General features: G+C 39.6%; 1 protein-coding gene and 1 pseudogene across 2 annotated transcripts; one reads left to right on the forward strand and one right to left on the reverse strand.

The window, feature by feature from the left end:
• Positions 1–741: 741 nt before the first annotated feature.
• LOC122654595 (26S proteasome regulatory subunit 4 homolog A) lies at positions 742–24,081 on the forward strand. Of its 2 annotated transcripts, XM_043848755.1 has the most exons (8): positions 742–752; positions 14,157–14,164; positions 16,590–17,090; positions 19,031–19,276; positions 21,134–21,303; positions 21,400–21,616; positions 21,793–21,933; positions 23,736–24,081. In XM_043848755.1, exons 3-8 carry the CDS (start codon positions 16,611–16,613, stop codon positions 23,817–23,819), a joined length of 1,338 nt encoding a protein of 445 aa, XP_043704690.1. In that variant the 5' UTR covers positions 742–752; positions 14,157–14,164; positions 16,590–16,610; the 3' UTR covers positions 23,820–24,081. The 2 variants fall into 2 exon arrangements, with proteins under 2 accessions (XP_043704690.1, XP_043704689.1); XM_043848754.1 differs by lacking the exons at positions 742–752; positions 14,157–14,164 and having other exon boundaries at positions 16,587–17,090.
• LOC122655279 lies at positions 14,160–15,043 on the reverse strand (annotated as a pseudogene).
• Positions 24,082–24,884: the final 803 nt, after the last annotated feature.

Below are 24,884 nucleotides of genomic sequence, written 5' to 3' on the forward strand. Positions count from 1 at the left end.
TTATTTCTATGATGGGTTGTTTGTTGTTTGTCAGGTATGATCTTTGTTTGTTCTCAGCCTGCCTATGCATTGTTTGATTTGGGGGCATCACATTCCTTTGTGTCCCCTTATTTTGCCAAGAAGATACCTATCAAATCGAAACAAATGGCCCAGAACCTGATAGTCAGTACACCAACGGGTAGCAAGGTTGGACTTGACTTGATTTATGATCCTTGCCCTATATGTGTGTGTGATCATGGGCTAGAAGCAAGTTTGGTAATACTGGACATGAAGGACTTTTACTTGATCTTGGGTATGAACTGGTTATCCACTCATGGGGCCAGTCTAATCTGTGCAGAGAGAAAGGTCTTGTTCAAACCTACGGAAGGTGAAGATCGAGTTTGTATTTAACGGCATTAGGCTGGTGAAACCCAATAAAGCTATCATCTTTGCCCTCCAAGTTCAGAAGCTATTAGCGAAAGGGTGTCAATGTTACCTGACATCTGTGGTAGATACTGAAACAAAGGTTAGACCACTGGAAGATTTGGGTGTGGAAGATTTTCTAGATGTCTTTTCGGAAGACCTAACGTGGTGCCACCAGATGGTGAGACAGAGTTCATGATAGATCTGGTACCTGACACAGCCTCAGTATCCAAGGCTCCATACAGGATGACCCCAACTGAGTTGAAGGAGCTGCAAGAACAACTAATGACCTGTTGAAGAAAGGCTTCATTAGACCCAGTGTACCTCCTTGGGGAGCTCCTGTGTTGTTTGTGAAGAAGAAGGACGATAGTATACGTATGTGCATTGACTACCGTGAGCTCAACAAACTGGTGATCAAGAATCGGTATCCTTTACCCAGGATCGATGACTTATTTGACCAACTACAGGGTGCTAAGGTGTTCTCGGAGATTGATCTCCGATCGGGGTACCACCAATTGAAGATCAGGGACAGCGATATCAGCAAGACAGCTTTTAGATCTTGCTATGGTGGCTATGAGTTCTTGGTCATGTCCTTCGGGCGGATCAATGCCCTGGCCACCTTCATGGAGTTGATGAATCGGATTTTCCATAATGTTCTGGATAAGTATGTCATCGTCTTCATTGATGACATCTTAATCTACTCCAAGAGTGAGGAGGAGCATGTAGACCATCTCCGTTTGGTATTGCAGCGCTTGAGAGAGAAGCAATTACATGTATGCCAAATTCAATAAGTGTGAGTTTTGGCTATAACAAGTGGCATTTTTGGGACACATTATTTTTGGCAAGGTAAAGTTGATAGTTGACTGGGAGACACCCAAGAGTGTGGTAGACATTCATAGTTTCTTGGGCCTAGCTGGCTATTACAGGAGGTTCATTGAGAACTTCTCAAGGATTTCCGCTCTTATGACACGACTGACTCAAAAGGGAATAAAGTTCGAGTGGTCTGATAGCTGTGAGAAGAGCTTCCAAGAGCTAAAGTAGAGGCTAGTTTTTGCTCCAGTACTCACTATTCCCAATGGTACTAGAGGGATGGTAGTCTATAGTGACACATCTAAAATGGGCTTGGGTTGTGTCCTGATGCAAGATGGGAAGGTCGTGGCCTATGCTTCTCGACAGTTAAAAGATTATTAGAAAAATTACCCGACCCATGATTTGGAGCTTACAGTTGTGGTTTTCACTTTGAAAATCTGGAGACATTACTTATATGGTGAGAAAAGCGAGATCTACAGTGATCACAAGAGTCTCAAGTACTTCTTTACACAGAAGGAGCTCAATATGAGGCAGCGGCGGTGGTTGGAGTTGATGCAAGATTATGACTGCACCATCCATTACCACCTCGGCAAAGCAAATGTAGTAGCAGATGCACTGAGCCAAAAATCTCAGACCTTGTCACTGCCAGTCAGCGAAAGACTTATTGAGGAAGCTAGAAGAATAGACTTGGAATTACTGGTTGACGGTGTTACCTTATCCTTGTCAGCTTTATCAGTACAGTCAACATAGGTGGGGCGAATCTTGTCAGCCCAGGCTTCTGATGAAGAGTTTCAAAAGATCATTACAGCTATCGAAGAAGACACGCAGCAAGAACTAGACTTTACTTTGACAGAGGGTGGTGTCCTCATGTTTAGAGATTGGCTATGCGTTCCTAGTAATGCTCAGTTGAGGAAGGAAGTGTTATCTGAAGCTCACGACTCACCTTATTCGATTCATCCAAGTAGTACGATTTGAAAGAGTATTACTAGTGGAGTGGAATAAAGAGAGATGTGATTGAGTTTGTGGCAAGATGTCTCACTTGTCAGCAGGTGAAGGCGGATAGGCAACAACCTCATGGCCTCTTACAGTCGTTGCCCATCCCACAGTGGAAGTGGGAGTATGTTACTATGGAATTTGTCACTGGGTTACCCTACACACCTAGAGGTGTCGATGCCATATGGGTTATTGTTGACAGAGGAACGAAGACATCTCACTTCATCCCTATGAAGATCACTTACTCGATGGACAAGCTGGCTTGTTTGTACATTGATAATGTGGTCCATCTGGATGGAGTTCTAGTTAGCATCATCTCTGACTGGGATCCCAGATTCACATCTAAGTTCTGGGGTGGATTTCAAAAGGCAATGGGTACATTGTTGAGTTTTAGTACAACTTTACACCCTCAGACAGACGGATAGTCAGAGAGGACTATTCAGACTTTGGAAGATATGCTCCGAGCTTATGCCATTGACATGCAAGGCAGCTGGGATGAGAACATCTCACTCATCGAGTTTGCTTATAATAACAGTTACCAAGTTACTATTTGTATGGCACCATTCGAAGCTCAATATGAGAATAAGTGTCGAACACCTCTATACTAGGACGAGGTGGGTGAACGGCATATTTTTGGTCCCGAGTTGATCTAGGTGACATGCAAGAAGGTGGACTTGATTCGTGAACGGATCAGAGCAGCCCAGTCTAGGCAGAACTGTTGTGCAGATTTGAGGCGAAAGGACCTGGAGTTCACTATCGGCGATAAGGTGTTCCTGAAGGTATCACCCACCAAAGGGGTGATGTGTTTCAACAAGAAGGGTAAGCTTAGTCCGACGTCTATTGGATCGTTTGAGATCCTTGCAAAGATCGGGCCAGTGGCATATCGGTTGGCACTCCCTCCATCCTTGGATAGTGTGCATGATTTCTTCTATGTGTCCATGTTACAGAAGTACGTTCATGATCCAAGCCATATTCTATCATAGGAACCGCTAGAGTTTGCGGTTGACATGTCTTACAAAGAGCAACTTGAGAAGACTCTGGACAGCAAGGTTGTTCACCTTTGCAATCGGTCCATCCACTATGTGAAGGTGAAATGGTGCAATCATCCTGAGGAGGAAGCATCTTAGGAGGCGGAAGTAGAGATGCGGGCGAAGTACCCTTTCCTTGCTTTCCTATAAGGTACATCAAATTTCAGGATGAAATTTCTTATAAGGTGGGGGGGGGGATGTTATACCCGCACCCGGGATCATAATTAATTATTCTTTCTTCCTCATGACGTGTAGATACTGTTGCCATGTATGTTGGTGAGCAGTTCTCGATGGTGGTCAAACCCAGCTACAAGATCATTGACCATGGCACGGGTTTGCCTGTGGAGGAAAGATTCCTTAATCGACAGTGGGGGAAATTTGTTGATGGTGACTTCGTTGACTATCCTCCTAGTACCAGCTCGGGAAGCAAAGAATTTCGGAGAGAGTACCCTGGAGCATCACCTCACTTGGACACTTCGTTCAGTGATGAACTTGGTATTACTGTGGGGAAACTCTTCGGGGTCATGGGGGACACACCATGACGGTTGAGAAGTAAGTTGCTAGCCTCTTGTTATATTTGTTTATCCTTCCCTTTGATGTCCTCGAAGTATGAGACAAAGCTGGGGATGTTTGGAGTAAAGAATAACCCATCTTTGCTTGGGTGGTTTATCATATAATTTTGGGTGCTGAGAAAAATCACCCTTAAAACTGCCTAGGTTATTTTAGCTGTTTGTGGAGTGTTTTGTTATGGGTCCCACTTACCTTGGTAAACATGCTAGGGACTTATGTTCCCATATCTTGTGGACCCCATCCATAATCTTCTCCTTGTGGGATCAATAGGTGGACCCATTTAACCTAGTTTAACCCAAAAATGGGTTTTGACCTAATTACTACCCAACCAAACAGACCTTAAGTCCCACTTACTATAAATAGAACCTTATGGGCATTCATTAGTCATAACTCCTCCCATCTACCCTAAATCATGGAAGAGAGCAAGAAAGAAGGAGAAAAGGAAGAAGGTGGGTGAAGGGGATTGGCTGGAGGCTTAAGACCCCACCCTTTGGAGTCCTAAACGTGGAGCTCCTCTGTCTTGGTCAGGTAGGCCATTAAACTCTCTTCTCTTCTTTAATTTTTGGGTTTAGGGACTTGGGGGATGGGAAGACCTTGACTTAGGATTTTACTTGGAACCCAAGGATCGATTGAAACCTCCACCTTATGATATTATGGGGTCTTTACCCTCTATTCATGATCCCTAAGACTCACCACATCACCCTACTTGTAAGACTTAGGGTTTTACCCTATTATGCCTTAGATTTGGCTCTTCTTGGATTTTCCTCATAGATCCTTTGGTTGTATGGACCTAATAAGGTCTTAGGACTCTAAGGAACCTAGGGGAAAGCTCCTTTGGTATTTCAATGCTCGTAAACTCCTTGGGAATGAAATCATAGGTGAAAAAATCCCTTGAATCTCTGACCTGAAGGTGTAAGGTTTTACATGCAGTTTTAAAGACTCTGTGTGAAACCACCTTTAAAAACCGCCCCCCAATATGAGCTACTGATTAGTAAGGTTTTATATGCAGTTTTGTGTTTTGGGTAAAATCACCCATAAAACTGTCAGGCTTTAAAGCTACTGACTTGAGAGGTTTTACATACGGTTTCAGGAAAGACCACCCATAAAACCACCCTGTCTTTGAAACCCTATAGTTGGGTGATTTAAGGGATACCTTTTGGGGATCCTATCCATCACTTATTTAACCTTATTCTCACTCTTTTCCTAGGCCTAAAACTCTCATCTTGAGGCGTAGTACTCAACCGCGGCGACGAACTTATAACAACGGCACATAACCTATATTGTGAGTGGGTTGGTTATTGTTTAGGTTTACTATTACTAATTGTACATGTACCATGCTACTAGTATTTTTTATTAAGCATGATTGCATATCTTGTATACTTTATAATATTTGATTGATATGATGATGTTGTGATTGCTTTCCATCCTTTATTCGGGTTACGGTGCCAAAACCCCAAGAATGTATATGATCTTTTATTAAATGTCATATTAAACTGTATGCGTCGTGTCATGCTGGTACCCATGTGCTAGATGGTATGGGACATTGATGTCCTCGGAATACCTCTCGAGATGATAGGACTTGCATGCAGTATATCTGTGGTTAGGTTTTGCTTCTCTATGCTATGACTCTTACCAGCAAGGGTTTTGGTGTTGGGTGATCAGGGCTCCTTGCTGCCTGTGGGGGAGAAAGGCCAGGTCAAGGATGACCACTGATCATCGAGGTCTTCCACTAGATGGTTTTGGTGGCTTCGATCGGCATAGGCCCCCTGGTGACAATTGAGGTTTTATTGTGGCAATAACATAAGTGAACCACAGTGTCTCCCGAGTTGCCATAGTAGCATATACCATTGACTTAGACTGTGTGATAGGTGAAAAATTTACTTACATGTATATACATCATGGATTATATGTGAATTATCTGTTTATGCATCTCCATTCCCTCACTGGGTTAGTGGAGCTAACCCCCTCGTGCGCACTCTTTTTAGATTTTGATGCATATGGTGGATATCTCGCAAGACTTGAAGTCCAGTCCTCGAGATACAATGAAATTGGTACTGAGGAGCCGGAGGCTATGTTAGAGGAACACGGTGACGGATGTCCTTGTGATGATTGTGCCTACGGGCCATGATGATACTTGGGACTTGGTCTCTTTTGATTATTCTAGGGCTTAAAGTCCGTGTATGAACATTTACTATTATACCCTTTTGTAGTTATTTGATGGTCACAGGAAATGTGTTAACTGCAGTACATTATCATTTAGCTTTTGAACATCTTGTAATTATTTGATTTTACGCTTTCGCAAACTACTAATCTATTTGGAATATAATATTTCTTTTTCCTGCATTCGGATAGTATATTGCTTTAATATTGGTTATGACTGTGTGTTGGGACACTGTGTCTGTGATCCGGGCAACTTAGTAAGATGACATGTGTCGTCCTAGTCACCCTTCATATTATAATATATTCCTTATCTGGAATGGGGGCGTGACACTTCAGGTTTTAGGTTTGGGGTTATTCTCATCGGCTTTTGGGCTTTTAGGTTTAGTTTTTTATTTTGTTTAATTAAAACTCATAAATTATATTAATGAGCGATTAATATGATAATTAATACGTGTATAATACGGTTTTTCCTCAAAGTCACGTATAAAATTAGACTACTTGATAAAATACGGTAACAATTGGCTTATTGATTCAACGGTCAGATACATACCTGGGGTAGGAAGCCCTTTTTTAGTGACTCCACTCTAGCACCAGGTTCGCCCCTTTCGTGCAAGGGTTGGAACCGAGGATCAACTGCTCTGATATCATACCACTGATACAGACCTTGGGAGAACTCAACCCCATATACTGGTTACAAAGTGAGGGAACTCAATACTATATCAATCCACACCAAATCACTTTGGTAACTGATGAGGGAATAGTCCCCCATATAACTAATATTGGACCGTAACAGATCCCATAGAAATGGTTGTGCCATGTGCAATGGAGACCAACAAGAATAGTGGGTAAGCGATATGATGCTAGATTGGAGTATTGTAAAAAGGAAATGAGTTAATATGGTCTGATTAGAAGGAATTAGAGAGATACAATAAGCATGATTCAATGATGGAATAGGATCTCATATGGTCTGGAATTGGATTTATGTAGCTCATCCATATTCTTGAATTAGGTTCGGAGAAAGTTTACCCCCAAATCTTGGGTCATTATTACTCCCCGAACTCTCTTATTTGTTGGAGGTCTAAAATTCCCTCCATTATTTTCTTTCACCCATTTAACGCCAATAATAGCCATTGGTGAAGGATCGTGGCATAAGGAAAACCGTCTCCATAAGGTAATGAGCTAAAAGAGTTAACGGGTTTCTCTATGTTGTGTAGAGGTTCTTAGTTAATGAATCTTATGGAATGTTGGCCCACCAGAAATGAAATAATAATGATAGAGTTATCCATGTAACAAAACATATTGTTGAACATCTGGATAGGTCTTACATGTCTGCGTTAGAAATCTTTCTTACACGCCTCACTTTATAGATCAGACAGGTCTCTTATCACATGTTAAGTTTTAATTTATTAGAGTTTTCTAAGTGGAAAAACATAGCTTTGAAAATCCTGCTGTGGTAGAAAACACAATAGTTGTTGTACCATAGGTGTGCATGGAATGCATGTGAAAACATGGCAGACTTTGAAATTTGACATGTTGCTAATCTAGACCATGACCTCTGTTAGGGTTTAGGGTTTAAGCACAAGGTTGCTTAAAGTAATACACCTTGCATATCAAGTTTAGAATAAACAGGTTGCTGTCTCCAGCTAGTATTTATAGAAAAGACTAGAGTTTTAGGTTAGATGGGCTCTATCCAATAGGGTCCACTACAACCTGATTCCTTATTCTAGTAGACTTATATTAGAACATTTATTAGGATATGGAATGTACCCAACAATCTCCTCCTATGTTTTACATTTTTTCAACACCAAGAATAGATAAACATTGTTCAAACAAAATATTGAATCAAATAAACAGAATGTTTAAAACTTTAACGGATCATAAAGTAAACTTCAAGAAATAAAAACCTTTGAGCTTTAGATCAAATCTAAACCCAAACATCTAGAAGTTCCACATGCAAGTGAACTAATTAAAAAAAAAAATAAAAAGATCCTTGCAATCCTTATTGACTTTACTCATCAAGTAAGTCATGATCATCGAGATCCAAATTAAAACGTTCTCCTCCATCTTCGTCATCCTCTGTAATTTATCAAATATGAATTTTATAAGAAAAATGAATTCAATCATTTGCATAAAGATATAAGAGTATTTAGTTCAACAAGAAAAACTTAGTATAATTCATATAATGGCTAAAAATGAATCAAAATTCAAACAATAAGCATTATTGTCAAGTTTCTATACAAGAATAAGACCCTATATAGTCTCTTTCATAAGGACTATATCATGTTTTCTTTTAAAATATTATAATCGTCATAACAATCACAGATGTTATATCATCAAGTTTGGAATGACACAACATACTATGAAGGATTGGAAGACAAGCATAATATCAATGAAACATATCAAAATAAATTTGCATATTTCTTTGTGGAATAACAAAGTAAGGAAACGACATATAGAATTTTGCTACACCATCAGTTTTGGAATGGTTTCACAAACCTCCATACTTAAAAATCTTACCAAATTATCTGAAATATGTAAATTATCACAAATGCTTATTATAGCTAGATGAGATTCAAATATTTCAAAATAACATAGGATTAGATTATGACCTATCAAAAGGGTCTTTAATCCCATTTCTCCCGCGAGTTTGAATGTTCGATCTTTGTGCAGTCCCTTCTTAAGAGCATATGCCATATTATCCTTCGATCGCACATCGATTAAAGTGATGATTCCATGTTTTATTAAAGAGTGAGTTATTAACTATCGTTTTCGTAGCTTGATTATCACAGAATATAGATAGAGAATTTAACTTCAAACTTCTCAATGGAATATCCATAATCAGATCTTTGATCCACTCTATTTCATCTCCTGCAGAAGCTAGAGCAACAAGTTTCGATTCTATAGATGACAGAGTAATACAAGTTTGTCTCTTGGATTTCCATGCCACAGCTGCTCCACCCAGTGTAAAGACATATTACTGGTAGATTTACTGTCTCCCAAATCTGAGCATCACGATGCATCAGAATATCCTTCCAAAATTGGAAGATGTCTAGTATAGTGTAAGGCATACCTTAGAGTACCCTTAAGGTATCTCATGAGCCTCATCAGAGCATCCCAATGCTCTATGCTAGGGTTACTAGTGAATTGACTCAACATTCCTACCGTAAAGGCTATGTCTGGTCTAGTATAACTCATTGCATACATGAGACTACCAATCAGTTTAGAATAATCCAACTGATTCATGGTGTCACCTGCATTAGGTTTCAACCGTTTGTTTTAGTCATAAGGTGTCTTAATCGGTCTGCAATCACTGTATCCCCATGTGGAAAGTAGTTTCTCAATGCAATGAGTTTGGCTAAGAGTGATCCCTTGCCTATCAAAACTTACTTTCATACTAAGAATGGTGTCTACTACACCAAGATCTTTCATGTCGAATTTTTTGGACAAGGTTTCTTTAATGTCACTCACTACAGAATGATCAGAACTAAGAATCAACATGTTATCTACATATAAGCAAATAATCGTAACTTTATTTGACACAAATCGAAAGTAAATGCATTTATCTGAGTTGCTGGTATAAAAATCAAAGCTCTTTATTGTCTTCTCAAACTTGTCATGTCATAATTTAGGTGCTTGTTTAAGACCATATAGAGATTTGTTCAACTTACAAACTCTCTTTTCAAAATCTTTCATAACAAACCTTTCAGGTTGGTTTATGTAGATTTCTTCCATTAAGTCTTCATTAAGGAATGCCATTTTCACATCCATTTGATGCACAATATAATGCTCAATAGATGCCAAAGCAAAAAGAATCTTTATCGTAGCCAAGTGACAGACTGGTGAGTAGATATCAAAATAATCTATCACACTTACATGAGTATAGCCTTTAGCTACTAAGCATGCTTTATACCTGGCTAAGCCTACAATAACCCCACAAAAATTCCTCCCATTGGCGTGACTTTGCCAGAAGAGTAACCTGCTCCTCACATCCTGCAAATGAATCATATCTAATCCAAAAATTCTTGAGAAGAATCCACATACCTTTGCAGCCGTTTTCCTCTCCACCAAGCTTGCAATGTAACCGATGATGGATTTTGGTACCATATCCGCCACACTTTATTGTAAGTGTATGTGTATGTTTGAGGAAATAAGAGGACAGTGTAGTCGATGGTTTTCAGCTACTGTGATCGTCAACCTCAAATTTATATATATGTATATAATACATGTGATACTTTGCCATGTAGATGGTATGAGGCTAGGATCATTGACTAGGTGTTGCAACCCCTAGCCAACAGGGGGTTACGTGTTGGATAACCTTTTAGTGGTAGATTTGATGCATTATTCCAGAATACCACTTCTGCGGTACAATGTGATTATTGCCCGGAGGCGGACCGATTCGGATGACCGATGGGAATTTTGAGACTGGCAAGTTATCCAGGTTTGCTAGGAGACCCATGGCACATTCGGGGACTGGTAAGCTCCCTTACACATCTAGGAAATGTATCGTTGGGTGACCGATGGTGAATTCTGGGACCAGGGATATATCCTAATGTGTTGCAGTAGCACTGTTAGCCTGAGACTTAGTTTTCCTGTCTAGGTTAATTAATAAATGGATTCATGCACCGTATTATAGACTATTTGTGTTTTGCTTGCATGTTTTCCCTCCCCTCATTAAGCTTAGTGAAGCTCACACCACGTGCATCCCTCTTTTAGCTGTTGATGCAGGTATTGTCGAGTCCATGAGTACAGATACCTTTCCTACCATGATTGGGTACAGTGGTGACTGGTGGACACCAGAGCCCGATGAGCATGATGTTGGTTGTGGTTTTGACAGTTGTGCTTATGGAGCTGTTTTATTTATGGCGTAGTGTCATCAATTCATATTTTGATATATTTTCACCTTTAATGTAATATATACATTTGCGGGTTATAATTATGTAATTATGTTATGATGGATGACAAATGAAATAAACTTGTTAACTTATAAAGATCATTAGACTTCCGTTGCTTTGATTTTATTATGGATTGATTGTGGTTGTATGGTTAAGGTACTACGTCTGAAGTCCTGGCAGGCTGAGTAGGATGATGGTAGGCATTCTAGTCACATTCCCCCAGTTTTACAGAGCGGGTTGTGACAAAGAGAGAGAGAGAGAGAGAGAGAGAGAGAGAGAGAGAGCTTACCTTGGTTGGAGGTTCCAGGCGAAGATCGAAGATTAAAGGAGAGTTCCAAGCAAAGATCGAAGATCAAATGAGAGTTGTAGGTCGCTATAGGGAGTTTCAGCTGAATACCCCAGTCGAGTGAAGTGCTTACCTTGGATGGAGGTTCCAGGTGAAGATCACAGGAGAGTTGCAAGTCGATCCATGGAGTTTCAGTTGAATACCCCAATCGAGTGAACTGTCGAGTGATTAGTGGATGAGTGGTCACTTTTCTCAATTTTTTTGTGCCCTATAGTTGCTCCATGGAACAACAAAACAAGTCTGCTCTGTTTTGCAAATGGTGTTCACAGAAGCAAAATAAACCCCAATTTGTTTTTCCAGACCCAAAAAATGAACCAAAATGCCAAACATAATTTACCTGTTTGTATGTTCTCGGAGAATGCAAAAATGTAGAAAACACTTTCCTTGGAACGTTACTAAATGTAGCCTTAGTGATTCGGACGATGCTCTCAAAAGCTTTATCGCTGGGGATTGCTAAATTGCAGGTTGAATTTGATAATATGGATGCTATCCTCTTCCTCTAAGGCATAAAGTAGGATACTCTTTCTGCATTAACGGTCTTATATGATATTAAAGATCTTAGTGTCTATTTCTTTGTTAATTGTATAGCAGATACCCTGGCTAGGAAGGCTTTGTCTTTCATGTGTGATAGATTGGCCTATCTCCAATCCATGGCTTCAGATGATGTGTTTGTCAGAAACCCATGACCTTTCACTTGTATATCATTAGTAAAACTCCTACCCTCCTAAAAAAATGTATTACTAATAGGTGGGCCATCTATAGATTATGGAGAGGCTTGGGGATTTTAATCCTCTCCAATTCATAAAAGTGTGTAGTGCGGTAGTGCTAGGTGGAGATGTCGACACCTGGCAGCTCGGACATCCAACGGTTCAAGCTCAACAGAAGTCAATGAGCTCGGACCGTTGGATGTCCGAGCTGCCAGGTGTCGACATCTCCACCTAGCACTGCCACATTGTTGCACTGCACACTAGGGAATTGGAGAGGATTATTTTACGAGGCTTGGCCATAAAACTTGTTCCTTGTTACATTACTCAATTTGTTCCAAGAGATATTTGATCTGGGTCTAAGGTCCTCCATCAGATGAATCCTCCCAATATGCTAATTTTAATTGCTGGTACACTATTACCCAGTTTGTTCTAAGCTGAAATTTGATCTAGGTGCGGGTCATTTGTTAGATAATCCTCCTAATTTTTCTAATGTTCATCGCTGGTTCGAACCAAGTCATAGTTGAAATCTATTGAACCCGGTCAATGCCGACAATGTTAGGGTTTAAAATCAGACCAGTCCGACCCATCGCCCAAAACTTCCAATCGTACCTTTTTTCTTTCACAAGACAAAGACATTTGATATACTTTGATTTGCGTTCAAATAGGTTGATTTGCATTCAAATAGGTAACTAAGATAGATAGCCACTCAAATCTCTCTCTCTCTCTTATTAGGGATTTTTTTCCTCTAAGGTTCCCTCACCATACGGTTGTGAGGTTCTCTTTCGGGATGCTCGACACGTGTCAGAGAGAAATTCAATGGTTGTCAGGTGAAATACAGTTTACGATGGTGGTTCCCAAACAACCAGTGACTCTCTTTTCTCTCCTCTCTCCACGTTTGCAGTTTCTCAATGAAACATCAACTCTCGTGTCTCCTCTCTCTCTCCTCTCTCACGTTTGTTCTTGATGTATTTTATTTCTCGTATTCTTTGTTCTCGATGTGTTTTATTTCTCGTATTTTTGTTGCCTTAAAAAAATATGATACAAACTTGATCAATTTGCAGGGAAGAATTGTTGCTTCAACGAGTCATGTGTGGACTTCTATCTTGAATATGAACCTCATCCGTCGTGATCAAAGAACTTGAATCATCTTTTTCAGAGTATGCACTCTAGTTTTTTGTTTTTGTTGCAGTATCTTCTCTGTCATTCATGTCTTCGAGGAGCCATTAAATCAGTTATAGTCCACTTCATGTGCAGTAGTCAAGTTTTATAATCAGAAGATTGCCTTACCATCATTGATTGGCTGATCATTATGCGTCAGTCAAACTATTGTGACATGGCTTGACTATCTTAAACAGAAAAGAGATTTGCAGAGCTACAGTAGCATGTCAATAAAAGAAAAAAGAAAGAAAAGAAAAACATAAATATTGCACAGTCACACACATGATGTACGATCTACAACTTATATCTGAATTTACATTTTTAACTTGCAAGGAAGCATCATGAAGTGGCAGCATGACAACATACAAGAAATTGCGTCAACACGCAATTTGAATATCTGAACAGGAAAATCCATTAGAGGTCTTCGACTAGGCCAGCTAATATTGTCCCAATTAACTGAAGGTGCAAACATCTTGTTGTCCCTTTGCATAAAGAAACCTTGCTTTATAGCAATGTAAGATCAAAGTTGTGAATTAGAAAAAGGTTAAAATAACATATAGATTCAACCATCCAAAAATTATAAAAGATATTATTCGAATCCGTCCGATTATCGGATACGAATATGATAATGTCACTATCCGACCCAATTTGATCCGTTTAAGATGACTGGTATAGGTTTCTCCCAATTGATCTTCACATCGTTGGAATATGATAATGTCACTATCCGACCGAATTCGATCCATTTAAGATGACTTGTATAGATTTCTCCCAATTGATCTTCACATCATTGGAATATGCTCTACTATCACTACTGTCACTATTTGGTAAAACTCATTTTGAGAATCTCCAATCAATGTATGGTGGGGATAGCCTGTTAAGAAGGCCCCTCAGCCCGCCCATTTCCAGTTATTCCTCCCCCCCCCAATCCTTCTGAACAATGAGAAGATTGTTGAAGCAAACCCGAGAGCAATTTGAGGGAACAAATATATTTTTAAAACTTCAAAATCAGATTGCATCTTATTGTTGCATAATTACTAAATCGATCATTCTTCACTTTTATTATACATAAAGATCCCTCAAACAAGAAAAGAAATAATCACAACTAACAAATTACTACCCTGCTCTTACATTTCCAAATTTTAAGCTGCAAATTCAAGAAAAGGGTAGTCAGTGTAACCGATATTAGGATCAGGTATGTACATTGTCTATCTATTCTGCTTGTTAAGAAGAGCATTAAGCTCAAATCTCTTGGGCAAATCTGGATTAGCCAAGAACATACGTCCATAAGCCACAAGATCTGCGTAATTAGTAGCAACTGCTTTGTTCTTCTCGTCCCTGTCATAGCCCCCAGCTGCGATAAAAGTGCCATTAAAAGCCTTTCACATGGGTAGAAGACTGTGGGGAGTTTCACACTTCTCCAAACCCATCTTCATCCTTGGCTTAACCATATGGCAGTAGAGAATCCTGTATTTGTTAAGGGATTCAGCCATGTAAAGGCCAAGAGCTTCTGGGTTTGAGTCTCCAGATTCCAAATATTCAGAAAAAGGTGAGAGCCGAATACCAACTTTATCCGCTTCAATCTCTTTGACAACAGCCTCAAAAACTTCTAGAGGAAAGTGGCAACGATTTTGTAAGGTCCCACCATATTCATCTGTTCGATCATTAACTTGGTCTTTCTCCAAGCTCTCTTCGTTTTTTCTTTGGAAATAGTACAAAGAGAGGAGATGTGAGAGAGGAGAGAGGAGAGAGACGAGAGAGAGAGGAGACGTGAGAGTTGCTATTTCATTGAGAAACTGCAAACGTGGGGAGAGGAGAGAGAAGAGATTGGTTTTGAGGATAGAGTGGAGAGAGGAGAGAGAAGAGAGTGGTTTTGAGGAAAGAATGGAGAGAGGAGAGAGAGAGAGAGTCACTGGTTGTTTGGGAACCACCATCGTAAATTGTATTTTACCTCACAACTATTGAATTTCTCTCTAACATATGTCGAGCATCCTTAAGGAGAACCTCACGACCGTATGGTGAGGGAACCTTAGAGGAAAAAAATCCCTTTTGGTATTAGTGCATTACATCGACACCAATCGGTCAAATAGGGACAAGTTTATCCCTGATTTTCTATAAAATATGGATTTGTTTTATTACTATTTTACCCTTTGCATTTCACCAATATGGTATGGCACACTCGAGTGAGAAGGGTGTCTCTCCTGGCGCGCCAGTCTCTCTTCCACGAGCTCCTCCTCACAACCCTCTGGACTTTACGATCTCCGTAGGTGACTCTCCCTAGCACGACCCCCTCTGCAACTGGACTTGACGACAATCGAAGGTGACTCGCTCTCTCTCTCTCTCTGAACCCTGGAGGTGACTCTCTGCCTTGCCGTTAGGGTTCTTAAACGAAAGAAGAGGTGATATTCCCTGTGTGAACAGACCCTGAGATTTTAGGGAGTTACAATCGGAAAAGAAGAAACGAAGCCCTTAGGTTAGGGTTTCTTCCATGGAAAAGAAAAACCCCGAGAATGAAGAGCCCTAGAAGAAACAGCCCCTCCCCTGCGTTCTTTATTTATTTCTCTCTGAAAACCCCTGCCTGAAATTTCCAACAAAACTCTCTTGAAACGGGAAAATCCAAAACCCCAAGAAAAGATGAGTTAAGGTTTTGCATCTCAGCTCAGCTTTATCTTCTGGGACTGATTGATCATCGTTGAACAGAGAGAGAGAGAGATTGTTGGAAAAAAAGAAGAGAATGGAGGGGAAATCCAGAGGAAAGAGAAGGGGATTTTCAGTTTTTGTTTGCATGTGAAGGGTGGAACAAATTGTCGGCCAGTGGGGTTATAGAGTTTGGGATTATTTGGGGGGGGGGTGCTGACCCCGTTGGGAGAGAGCTCCCCTTAATCCTTGCTTATCTTATAATTTAAATTCTGTGGTGCTTTGCTAGGAAATGACCGTAGCCAACCAGACCATCACCACCACCACCACCTCTTCAGATTTCCATTCAACTCCCCAAATCTCCATCCCCAGATCTCAGCTCAGCTTTATCTTCGGATTTTTTTGATTATGTTCGATTACTTTGTTTCTGAGTTTGTATATGATGAATTTTTAGGAGACTTTTCATTTTCCCATAGAGAGAAAAGGGGTTAGTTTTGCGAGGGTTTCTGCCCTTCGTGTTTTTATCTTCATTTTGCTTTGTTAAGTGTTTGATTGATTTTTGGCTTCTAACAAGGAAAGATTAATTTTCATGCCATATTGGGTTTAAAAGTTTGAATTTTTGTTGCAGCTTTATTCTTTGATCCAGCTGGAACTGTTGAAGCTTTTGGGTCCTCGCTCCTCAAAACAGACACCTTTAGGCTTGAACTACTACTCTAGAGATCTTCTTCTAGGTTTATCTTAGTCTATATGTTAATATAAGGGTTCGATTTTTATTTATTCTTCCAGACATGGTAGAATCCCCATTTTATATTAGTCTAGCACTCTAGCTTAACTAAGAAATACCTAGCAGCATCCCAACATTCAACTGTGATATTTTAAGTTCCTAATTGTTCTCTTGGTTTCTCAGATAATGGGTCAGGGAAGTCCTGGTGGTTTGAACAAGCAAGGTATGCCCGGCGATAGGAAGCATGATGGTGATAAGAAGGAGAAGAAATTTGAGCCTGCGGCTCCACCCATCCGTGTAGGCCGCAAGCAGCGTAAGCAAAAGGGCCCTGAAGCTGCTGCTCGTCTTCCTGTTGTCACCCCTCTCACAAAATGTAAGCTTAGGCTCTTAAAGCTAGAGCGGATCAAAGACTATCTCCTCATGGAGGAGGAGTTTGTTGCCAACCAGGAGAGGTTGAAGCCACAGGAGGATAAAAATGAAGAGGACCGTTCTAAGGTTGATGACCTACGTGGTTCTCCAATGAGTGTTGGCAACCTTGAAGAGCTCATTGATGAGAATCATGCCATTGTCTCTTCTTCAGTGGGACCAGAATACTATGTTGGGATACTCTCCTTTGTTGATAAGGACCAGCTTGAGCCAGGCTGTGCTATTCTCATGCACAACAAGGTTGGTTTCTACCTGTCTTTTGTTTTATAATTTTGTTAGAAATATGTGGTCTAGTTCCCTGTTCCCTTTTCATAACTTGTTTCTACTATCTGGATTTTGTGAATGAAATCCTTGATAGTTCACCAGGCGGAAGAAGTAAAATGTCACTTCTGCTTAGGGTTTTTGTGACTATGTTCCATAATCCCCTTTAAGGTTATAGGGAGATTTGGCATCACTTTCTAGACAGGTTCGGAGTGGTTTGGGATCCATGCGTGGACATGCATCTTGGTATTTTTGCTACTTTGGTAAGAGGAGTTGATCATGTGGGACAGTGGCAATGTCTCTTGAAGCTGTTTTACAGAAAATATGGAAGAAGAAACTCTTAGAGTTTTTGGAATTTACACTTATCAGTGTTAGAGTAGCATGGTGTCTTCACTGTTCAGGTGGTCATTAACTTAATTAGTGTTAAAGAAGCACATTTGGTTCTGTGAATGAAAGATTCAGCTGCATATGGACTAATCATATGGAAAGAGCACAATATGACGTTTTTTCATTTAATTCTGATAACGTTCGATGTTTTAAGTGATGCTGATTTTAGTATGTTAAATGTCGATGGTTGTTGCCATGGGAATTTGGCTTCCTCAGGCATAGAGGTTGGGATTAGTCAGACTATGTTACTTTACCAAAAAAAAAAAGACTTTTTCCTTCTTCGGTAGTTTTGAGGGTGAATTCATTGGGTATTAGATGATTCTGCTTTTGTAGTTAAAATAAAAAATTTCTGATTCTATGGATAACTGTGATGTGTTGCTAGTAGCTTATTAACATGCTCATATGTTTAGAGAGCTGAGGATGTTGGCTTCCTAATTGGTCACCTCGTTTCTTTAGAAGCCAAGATCAGCCTATTTTTTTGGTGATCTCTGAGCTGCAGGTGGAGGTTCTCAGAAAATCAGAATTGTTTTGCATCATGGGCAGGTGGCTCTATGTAATTTAAAGCTTTGACAACTTCCAATTCCCCCCCCCCCCTGTTTCTGTGTTTGTTACTACGTTTTTAACTTTTGTCCTACATGGCTCCAAACTGATCACCTCATTTCTTTAGAATCCAGTATCAACCCACTTTCTAGGTGATTTCTTAGCTACAAGTAGAGGTCCTCAGAATTGTCCTGCATAGTGTGAAGGTGACTCCTATGTAATTTAAAGCTAGTACAGCTTTTGTATTTGTTTGTTTTTTAACTTTTGCCCATCATGGTTTTGATGTATAGTAGTTTTCTCCTTTTAGTTTCGTTTTTGTGCTTCGTTTTTTTGGGGTTGGGTGGTGGTGGTGGTGGTGTTACACCTTTTAATCCATCTTAATATTGTAGACGTTATTGCTGCTCATCGAAAAAAAGTAGATATTTCGTGTCAATTCCACTAGAAAGGTAGAGCTTGTAGTTTCCTAGGAGTTGTTAACCCTATTGGTTGTCTGAATTTACTAATACTTAGAGAGAGAGCTATTATGCATGATGTCCAACTTCTAAGTGCTGGCCCATATTTACGGACTTGCTAATTTTACTCCTGCAGAATTTTGGGGTTACATATTTTATATAGCCCCCAATCATTTATGTTGTAATCAATTTGTATGAAATACTTGCTGCATATTTCTTTCGTTGGCAATTGGCATCGTACTCCTCTGGCTTCCACTCAGCCTCATGCTGTTGATACATTATGAACATCCTACGTTCTTCTTGAAGCTGCTGACTGATTTTTTCTCTTTACTTCCACTTTTTATGTTTTATACTTGTAGATACATACATATGTAACTGTAGACAACCTTACATAATCATGATTAAAATATTTTAGTTTGTACAAATTTTCTTCATTTATTAGGTTTTCACTCTTCCATTATTATCTTTGACTGGAGTAATTATTATGCCTTGTGGAAAGGAGGCTGTATGTGGTACTTAAATTGTCTGTTCATGCTGCAGGTTTTGTCTGTTGTGGGACTTCTTCAGGATGAAGTTGATCCAATGGTCTCGGTGATGAAAGTTGAGAAAGCTCCATTGGAGTCATATGCTGATATTGGTGGATTAGATGCCCAAATACAAGAAATTAAAGAAGCAGTTGAACTTCCTCTTACTCATCCTGAATTGTATGAAGACATTGGTATTAAGCCTCCCAAAGGAGTCATACTCTATGGTGAACCTGGAACGGGCAAGACATTACTTGCTAAGGTGTGTAAGAATACTCGTCATGGATTTCTTTGTTTTGAACTCTTCTGTTAATTTGTGGGATCCGTTTTGTCTTTCTTTGAGCTGTAAAACATGATTACATATATCACATCTTAATAAAATACTATGTACCTGCTACATATTAAGAAATAGAAAAATCAGAATGGTCTATCAAACTGATAAGCTTTCTTTGTATTTTACTCTTTTTGATTTTCTGTTTGATACCTCTGGGCAGTGTGGAATCATTTGTAACCTCCCTTCCTCTCTCTAAACATCCTTCTCATTGTAGTAGTCCTTTCAACTTAGGGGCAAGTTGTGTATAGTTACAATAGTCTTCTATAGACCGAAAAGATGAAGTTGTTGGGTATTTGGAGCCTGCAATCTGGTGATCCTTCCCATTATATTTTCTGTTTGTTTGCTGCCGGTTTTCCCTATATCCCAACAAACTTCACATTTTTTTAGCAATTTCTTTACATTTCTGGTCATGGTTCAGTGTGTCATAGTTAAGTTTCATGGTTTATGATTTCACAGAGATTTCTGGTGGTCTTTATTTTCCTGCAAGATTTTCATGGTTTAATGGTTCCTGGTTTAAGGTTTCATATCACAGCGTTTTTTTTCGGGTTTTCGGGCAACATCTTTGTTGAAGGTTTTGGAGAAATGGCCATTTTTACTCCCTACTTTGAGGTGATATAGTAAACAAGGACGGGTGAATTTGAAGCCAGGTTACAATGGTAAAGTTCACCTTAACAGGTGACAGAAGAAAAGGGCAGTAAAGCAGTTTACACTCAAAGGTACAGCAAATTGTGCTTGCTGGAATTCACATATGAAGCAGAAAACTAAGTATGCATAGTGAGTTAAAAGTGCAGCAGAAATGGGGTTGGGGAAGATGCAAATTGAGCCAATGATGTGGCTCAATTTTAAAGTAACTAAAGGTGATAGTCAGGGCATGAAGTCATGCCCTGAATCACTAAACAAAGATGAACTCAAGCAAATTGAGGTTGCAAGAGTTATGATGTTCAGAACCTCAACTTATGCAACCTCTGAAGTAATCTAAATGCAATAGATTCACAACAATGGAAGAATGGTTGAAGGGATCAATTCTACATGCAATAGATTGATTAAAAGGTAAAAGGAGTAACAAAGAAAAGGCTACAGTAGAGACTACAATCGTCATTACCTAAAAATGGAAAATAGAACACAAGTAAAAACCATACAAGCCTTCTTCTCCATGGACAAACCAAAGCCAACACCTATGACCTCCAAAGGAACTTTTCTTCAATACAACAAAGTTCCTTCCAAGAGGGAATTTCGTGGCCTTATGAAAGTAAACCTTAACCAAGGTGCCCTAAAAGGTAAAAGACAAGTTTCCCGCCAATAAATTTGCAAAATACGGCTTTGCCCCTTGACTTTGCACCCTTACAAGTATAAGACTGTTTTACCCCCAACAAACCAACATAAAAAAAATACAATGACTTACTCCTTAGACTTTATACCTTGCTGCCACATGTAGAACTAGAAGCCTCCAAGAAACAAGCAAGGACACCATACTTAACTATAAACTTCAAGTTTTGTCACCCGTTTTTTTTTCCAGAATTCTTGTGAAGCTGATGTGCATCAGTTGCATTAGTCTCCCACAACCATTTTCAATTTTTTTTTAAGGTTTATCACCTTTCCCATTTCTCTCGTCCCCCACTCCCCATCCCAAAAAAATTTTTGCTTGCTGGTTGTGCAGAAGAGTATATGCTTGCTGTGATGTTTTGCGTGTCAATCCATTTCTGTTAAATAATAAGTTGGAATGACTTACATGTGTCAATGTTATCTGACTACCTGCGAATGGATCTGATTTTTGTTTCCGCTTAGGCCGTTGCAAACTCAACATCAGCAACATTCTTGCGTGTTGTTGGAAGTGAATTAATTCAGAAGTACTTGGGAGATGGTCCGAAATTAGTCAGGGAACTCTTCAGAGTTGCTGATGATCTTTCACCATCTATTGTCTTCATTGATGAAATTGATGCAGTTGGGACCAAAAGGTCTGTCTAATGACACTAGTGACTGTTCACTGCTCATCTTTCTATTTGGTATGCACTGCCTCTGGACTGCTCCTGGTTTACATGTATATTTTGCAGGTATGATGCCCATTCGGGTGGTGAACGTGAGATTCAGAGAACCATGTTGGAATTGCTGAACCAGTTAGATGGTTTTGATTCTAGAGGAGATGTCAAAGTGATCCTTGCAACAAACAAAATCGAAAGTCTTGATCCTGCACTGCTTCGCCCTGGGCGTATAGATAGGAAGATCGAATTTCCACTTCCTGATATTAAAACAAGGAGGCGTATCTTCCAGGTCTGTGCCAGAGTTATGTTGGAGAAATGCATGACTAATTTCTTTAGACTTGTAAATAATTTGTTACTACAAATGCATGACTAACGTCTTTGTAGTTATTAATATTTGATTACTATTACAATCTGGAGAATTTTTTCTCTCGTTATTTTTTCCCTCACTTGTTTTTGTGAATGCAGATACACACTTCAAGGATGACTTTGGCTGATGATGTCAACTTAGAAGAGTTTGTGATGACTAAAGATGAGTTTTCTGGAGCTGATATCAAGGCAATCTGTACCGAAGCTGGCTTGCTTGCTTTGAGAGAGCGACGTATGAAGGTAACTCAAAGACTTATTTTCTCTGATTGCATGTTTCTCTTGATCCGTAGAAAAGGAGTTCTCAAAAGTTCAATTGATGTGACTGGAGTTCTTCAAAACCCATTGTTTGATGGAGGTTTAACCCTAAGAAAATGGGCTCAACAAATGTTTTACAGCCTACAATTAGCATTCGTGGTCCCTATTGGCCCTAAAAGTTGGCATTCAAATGGGCAAATGTATGGACTTATTTTGGCTTATTAGATGGTAGTTCATACCCATGATGGTCAAACCCTAATAAACTCATAAAGCTGCATGTGTTACTGTGCCGTCTTGTGAGGCATGATCCATTGCTCTGTTATTGTGGTGTCCAAAGGAGGCCTTGGTGGTCAGATGTGTGGGCAGGGAGGGAAGTATGCATTGCACAGGCCAGCTTGTTTGGTTGAAGCAAAATATTTGGGTATTGGTAGGGGTGTAAATGAATAGCCGAAATCCGTTTCCGTATCCGTTTAGCACTATCCGAATCCGTCCGAAAGCTAAACGGATGCGGATATGGATAGACTATAGCTATCCGAAAAGCTATATTTACATGTAAACGGATAAAATATCCGATCCGTATCCGTGTCCGTATCCGTCTAGCATTATCCGAATCCGTCCGATAGCTAATCGGATGCGGATGCGGATATAGCACTATCCGAGCCGAATCCGATCCGTTTACAGCCCTAGGTATTGGCAACTTGTATAAATGTTGGGGTGGGTTTTTGAACATTTGGGTTCTACAAATAGTAGGCATTTTTTTTGTAAATTTTTATTATTATAGGGATGGTTTTTTTTCCCCCATTGTTTGGTTTTCCTTTGTGGAGGTGTTTGCGAGGTTGATATTTCATTATTTCTTTGCGCCAAAGTATGGAAGGCTTAACATCCTTCGTGTAAGGGAGTGATAAGGTTGCACGAAGCGTATCTCTAAAGCCTGTTGCCGTGTTTGGCTTGGTGTTGCTATACTATGTTTGGTGATTCCCTGGTATATTACTTGGGTTATTCTTTTCTGGTATATTATTTGGGTACATACCATGGCCCCTGGTGTATTTCATTAGTTATTTGCCCACCATGGGTTTATAAGAGGCTAAATGTGGTTTTTTCTGTGGGTGCATTGAAGGACCATGGAGTGAGCATTATTCTGTTACTTTGCCTTTGTGTACTAGGGTTATGTACCTTATTGTTGTATTTGTTATGTTGACCTTGGCTTAGGCCAGCTAGGTTGTCATCTCAGGCAATTAACTTGCAGAAGGTTTGACTGACAACAAAGCTTCTATCCATATATGTAAAGAGCTAAATTTATGATGAAGTGAACAATTTGTGGTTGTGTGACCCCAATATGGTGAGCATATGAAATATGAACCAAATTGTCAGGAGAAGCAAGCAGTTGCTAGTATGGTCTGGGACAAGGACACCACAACCTGTTCTGCATCACAGTCTAATTGCGTACATGCAGTCCTAATTAGTATTGCTTGTGATATCATATGACAGATCCTCCAATTTGGACTTTGCAGGATCCATATTTATCTGTCAGGACCTACAGGACTGATACTCCAGTTGACATGCATTTAACCTTTACTCTTATGTTTTTCTTTTTGTGCCATTCTGAATTTCCAGATAATGAGTTGGAAATACTGAGTTTGAATTGAGGACTGCATACTTTGCCATTTTTTTTGGTTATGTATTTAAGAGTATTATAGGGGAGCTGGACGCATGAGCATGACAGGTTTGTTAAGATCATTTATCAAGTGTGACAATTCTAATTTTTCTGTTATATTTTGATGCTTCAGGTGACACATCCAGATTTCAAGAAGGCTAAAGACAAGGTGATGTTCAAGAAAAAGGAAGGGGTGCCAGAAGGACTCTATATGTAAGCCCACCAGTCGATGGACTTTGGTGTTGTCTACATGTACTGCTGTGCCTTTGAGGGTTACATTTCATGATGGGCTATTTCAATTAGTTCCCGAATGTTTGTCTCTTAATACAAGAAGATGGTCATCTTTCTCTTAACACCCATGATGCTCATTTAGTTTCGTGGACTACCTTTTAGAGAACCACATCATGCACTATTTTGCTTGCAAACCAATCTGATTTATGGTTACTCCCATGATATGCTTATATAGTTTCGTGGACTGCTTTTTAGAGTGCCACATTATGGGCAATTTTGCTTGCAAACCAATCTGATTGATGATTGTAATTTTCCTGATTGTGCACTCCTAAGCTAGTCGCTTCATTGTGTTTACCATCTAGAAAACTTGGTTGGCTCTTACAGTTAATTGGCTTTGCATGCCTATTTAGTTCTTGGTGTCCTTTTTGGTTAACTGAATTCTTGGTGTCGTTGATAGTCAAATAACCATGATTATTTTGTAAATATCACTGAAGAAAAAGCATGCTAGAAACCCATCGTCACAGCAAAAAGAAACAACTGCATATGTTTGGGATATTGGTATGCGAGGTGTTCAAAGCTCTTCTTAGGAGAAACAGATGTTCCTTCAAAAGAGCTAACTGAAGAATTCTCCATCTGGTATTTCCATGAACTGTCAAAGTTGAATATACTAGAAGGCTGAACAACTGAATAAAAAATTGAAAGAGATGCCCAGAAAATCTAAGGAGAAGCTTATCTTTGATGACATCGGTCTGTTTTTGTAAATTTAGTTTTCATTTATTAGTAGTTACACTTTTCATGCCAAATAGCTCATTTGACTGCAGGAAGGAGTAATTTACCTAATAGAGTGGTCATAATGTGAAACCTTTAAGAGGGTAGTGCATTAGTAATGAAAGGGCGCCCCTACTAGTAATAGTAGTAGTAGTAGTAGTAGTAGTTAGTTTTTGGCTGGCTTTTTTTGCTGTAGACATTGAAAGTTGTACAACACTAGTGCCTACAAATGAGCTCTGGAGAGGCATGAAGAAAGGGGTTATAAGGAGCTGTATGCAGAAGG

The sequence above is a fragment of the Telopea speciosissima genome, chromosome 3 (genome assembly GCF_018873765.1).
Source record: "Telopea speciosissima isolate NSW1024214 ecotype Mountain lineage chromosome 3, Tspe_v1, whole genome shotgun sequence".
Lineage (NCBI taxonomy): Eukaryota > Viridiplantae > Streptophyta > Magnoliopsida > Proteales > Proteaceae > Telopea > Telopea speciosissima.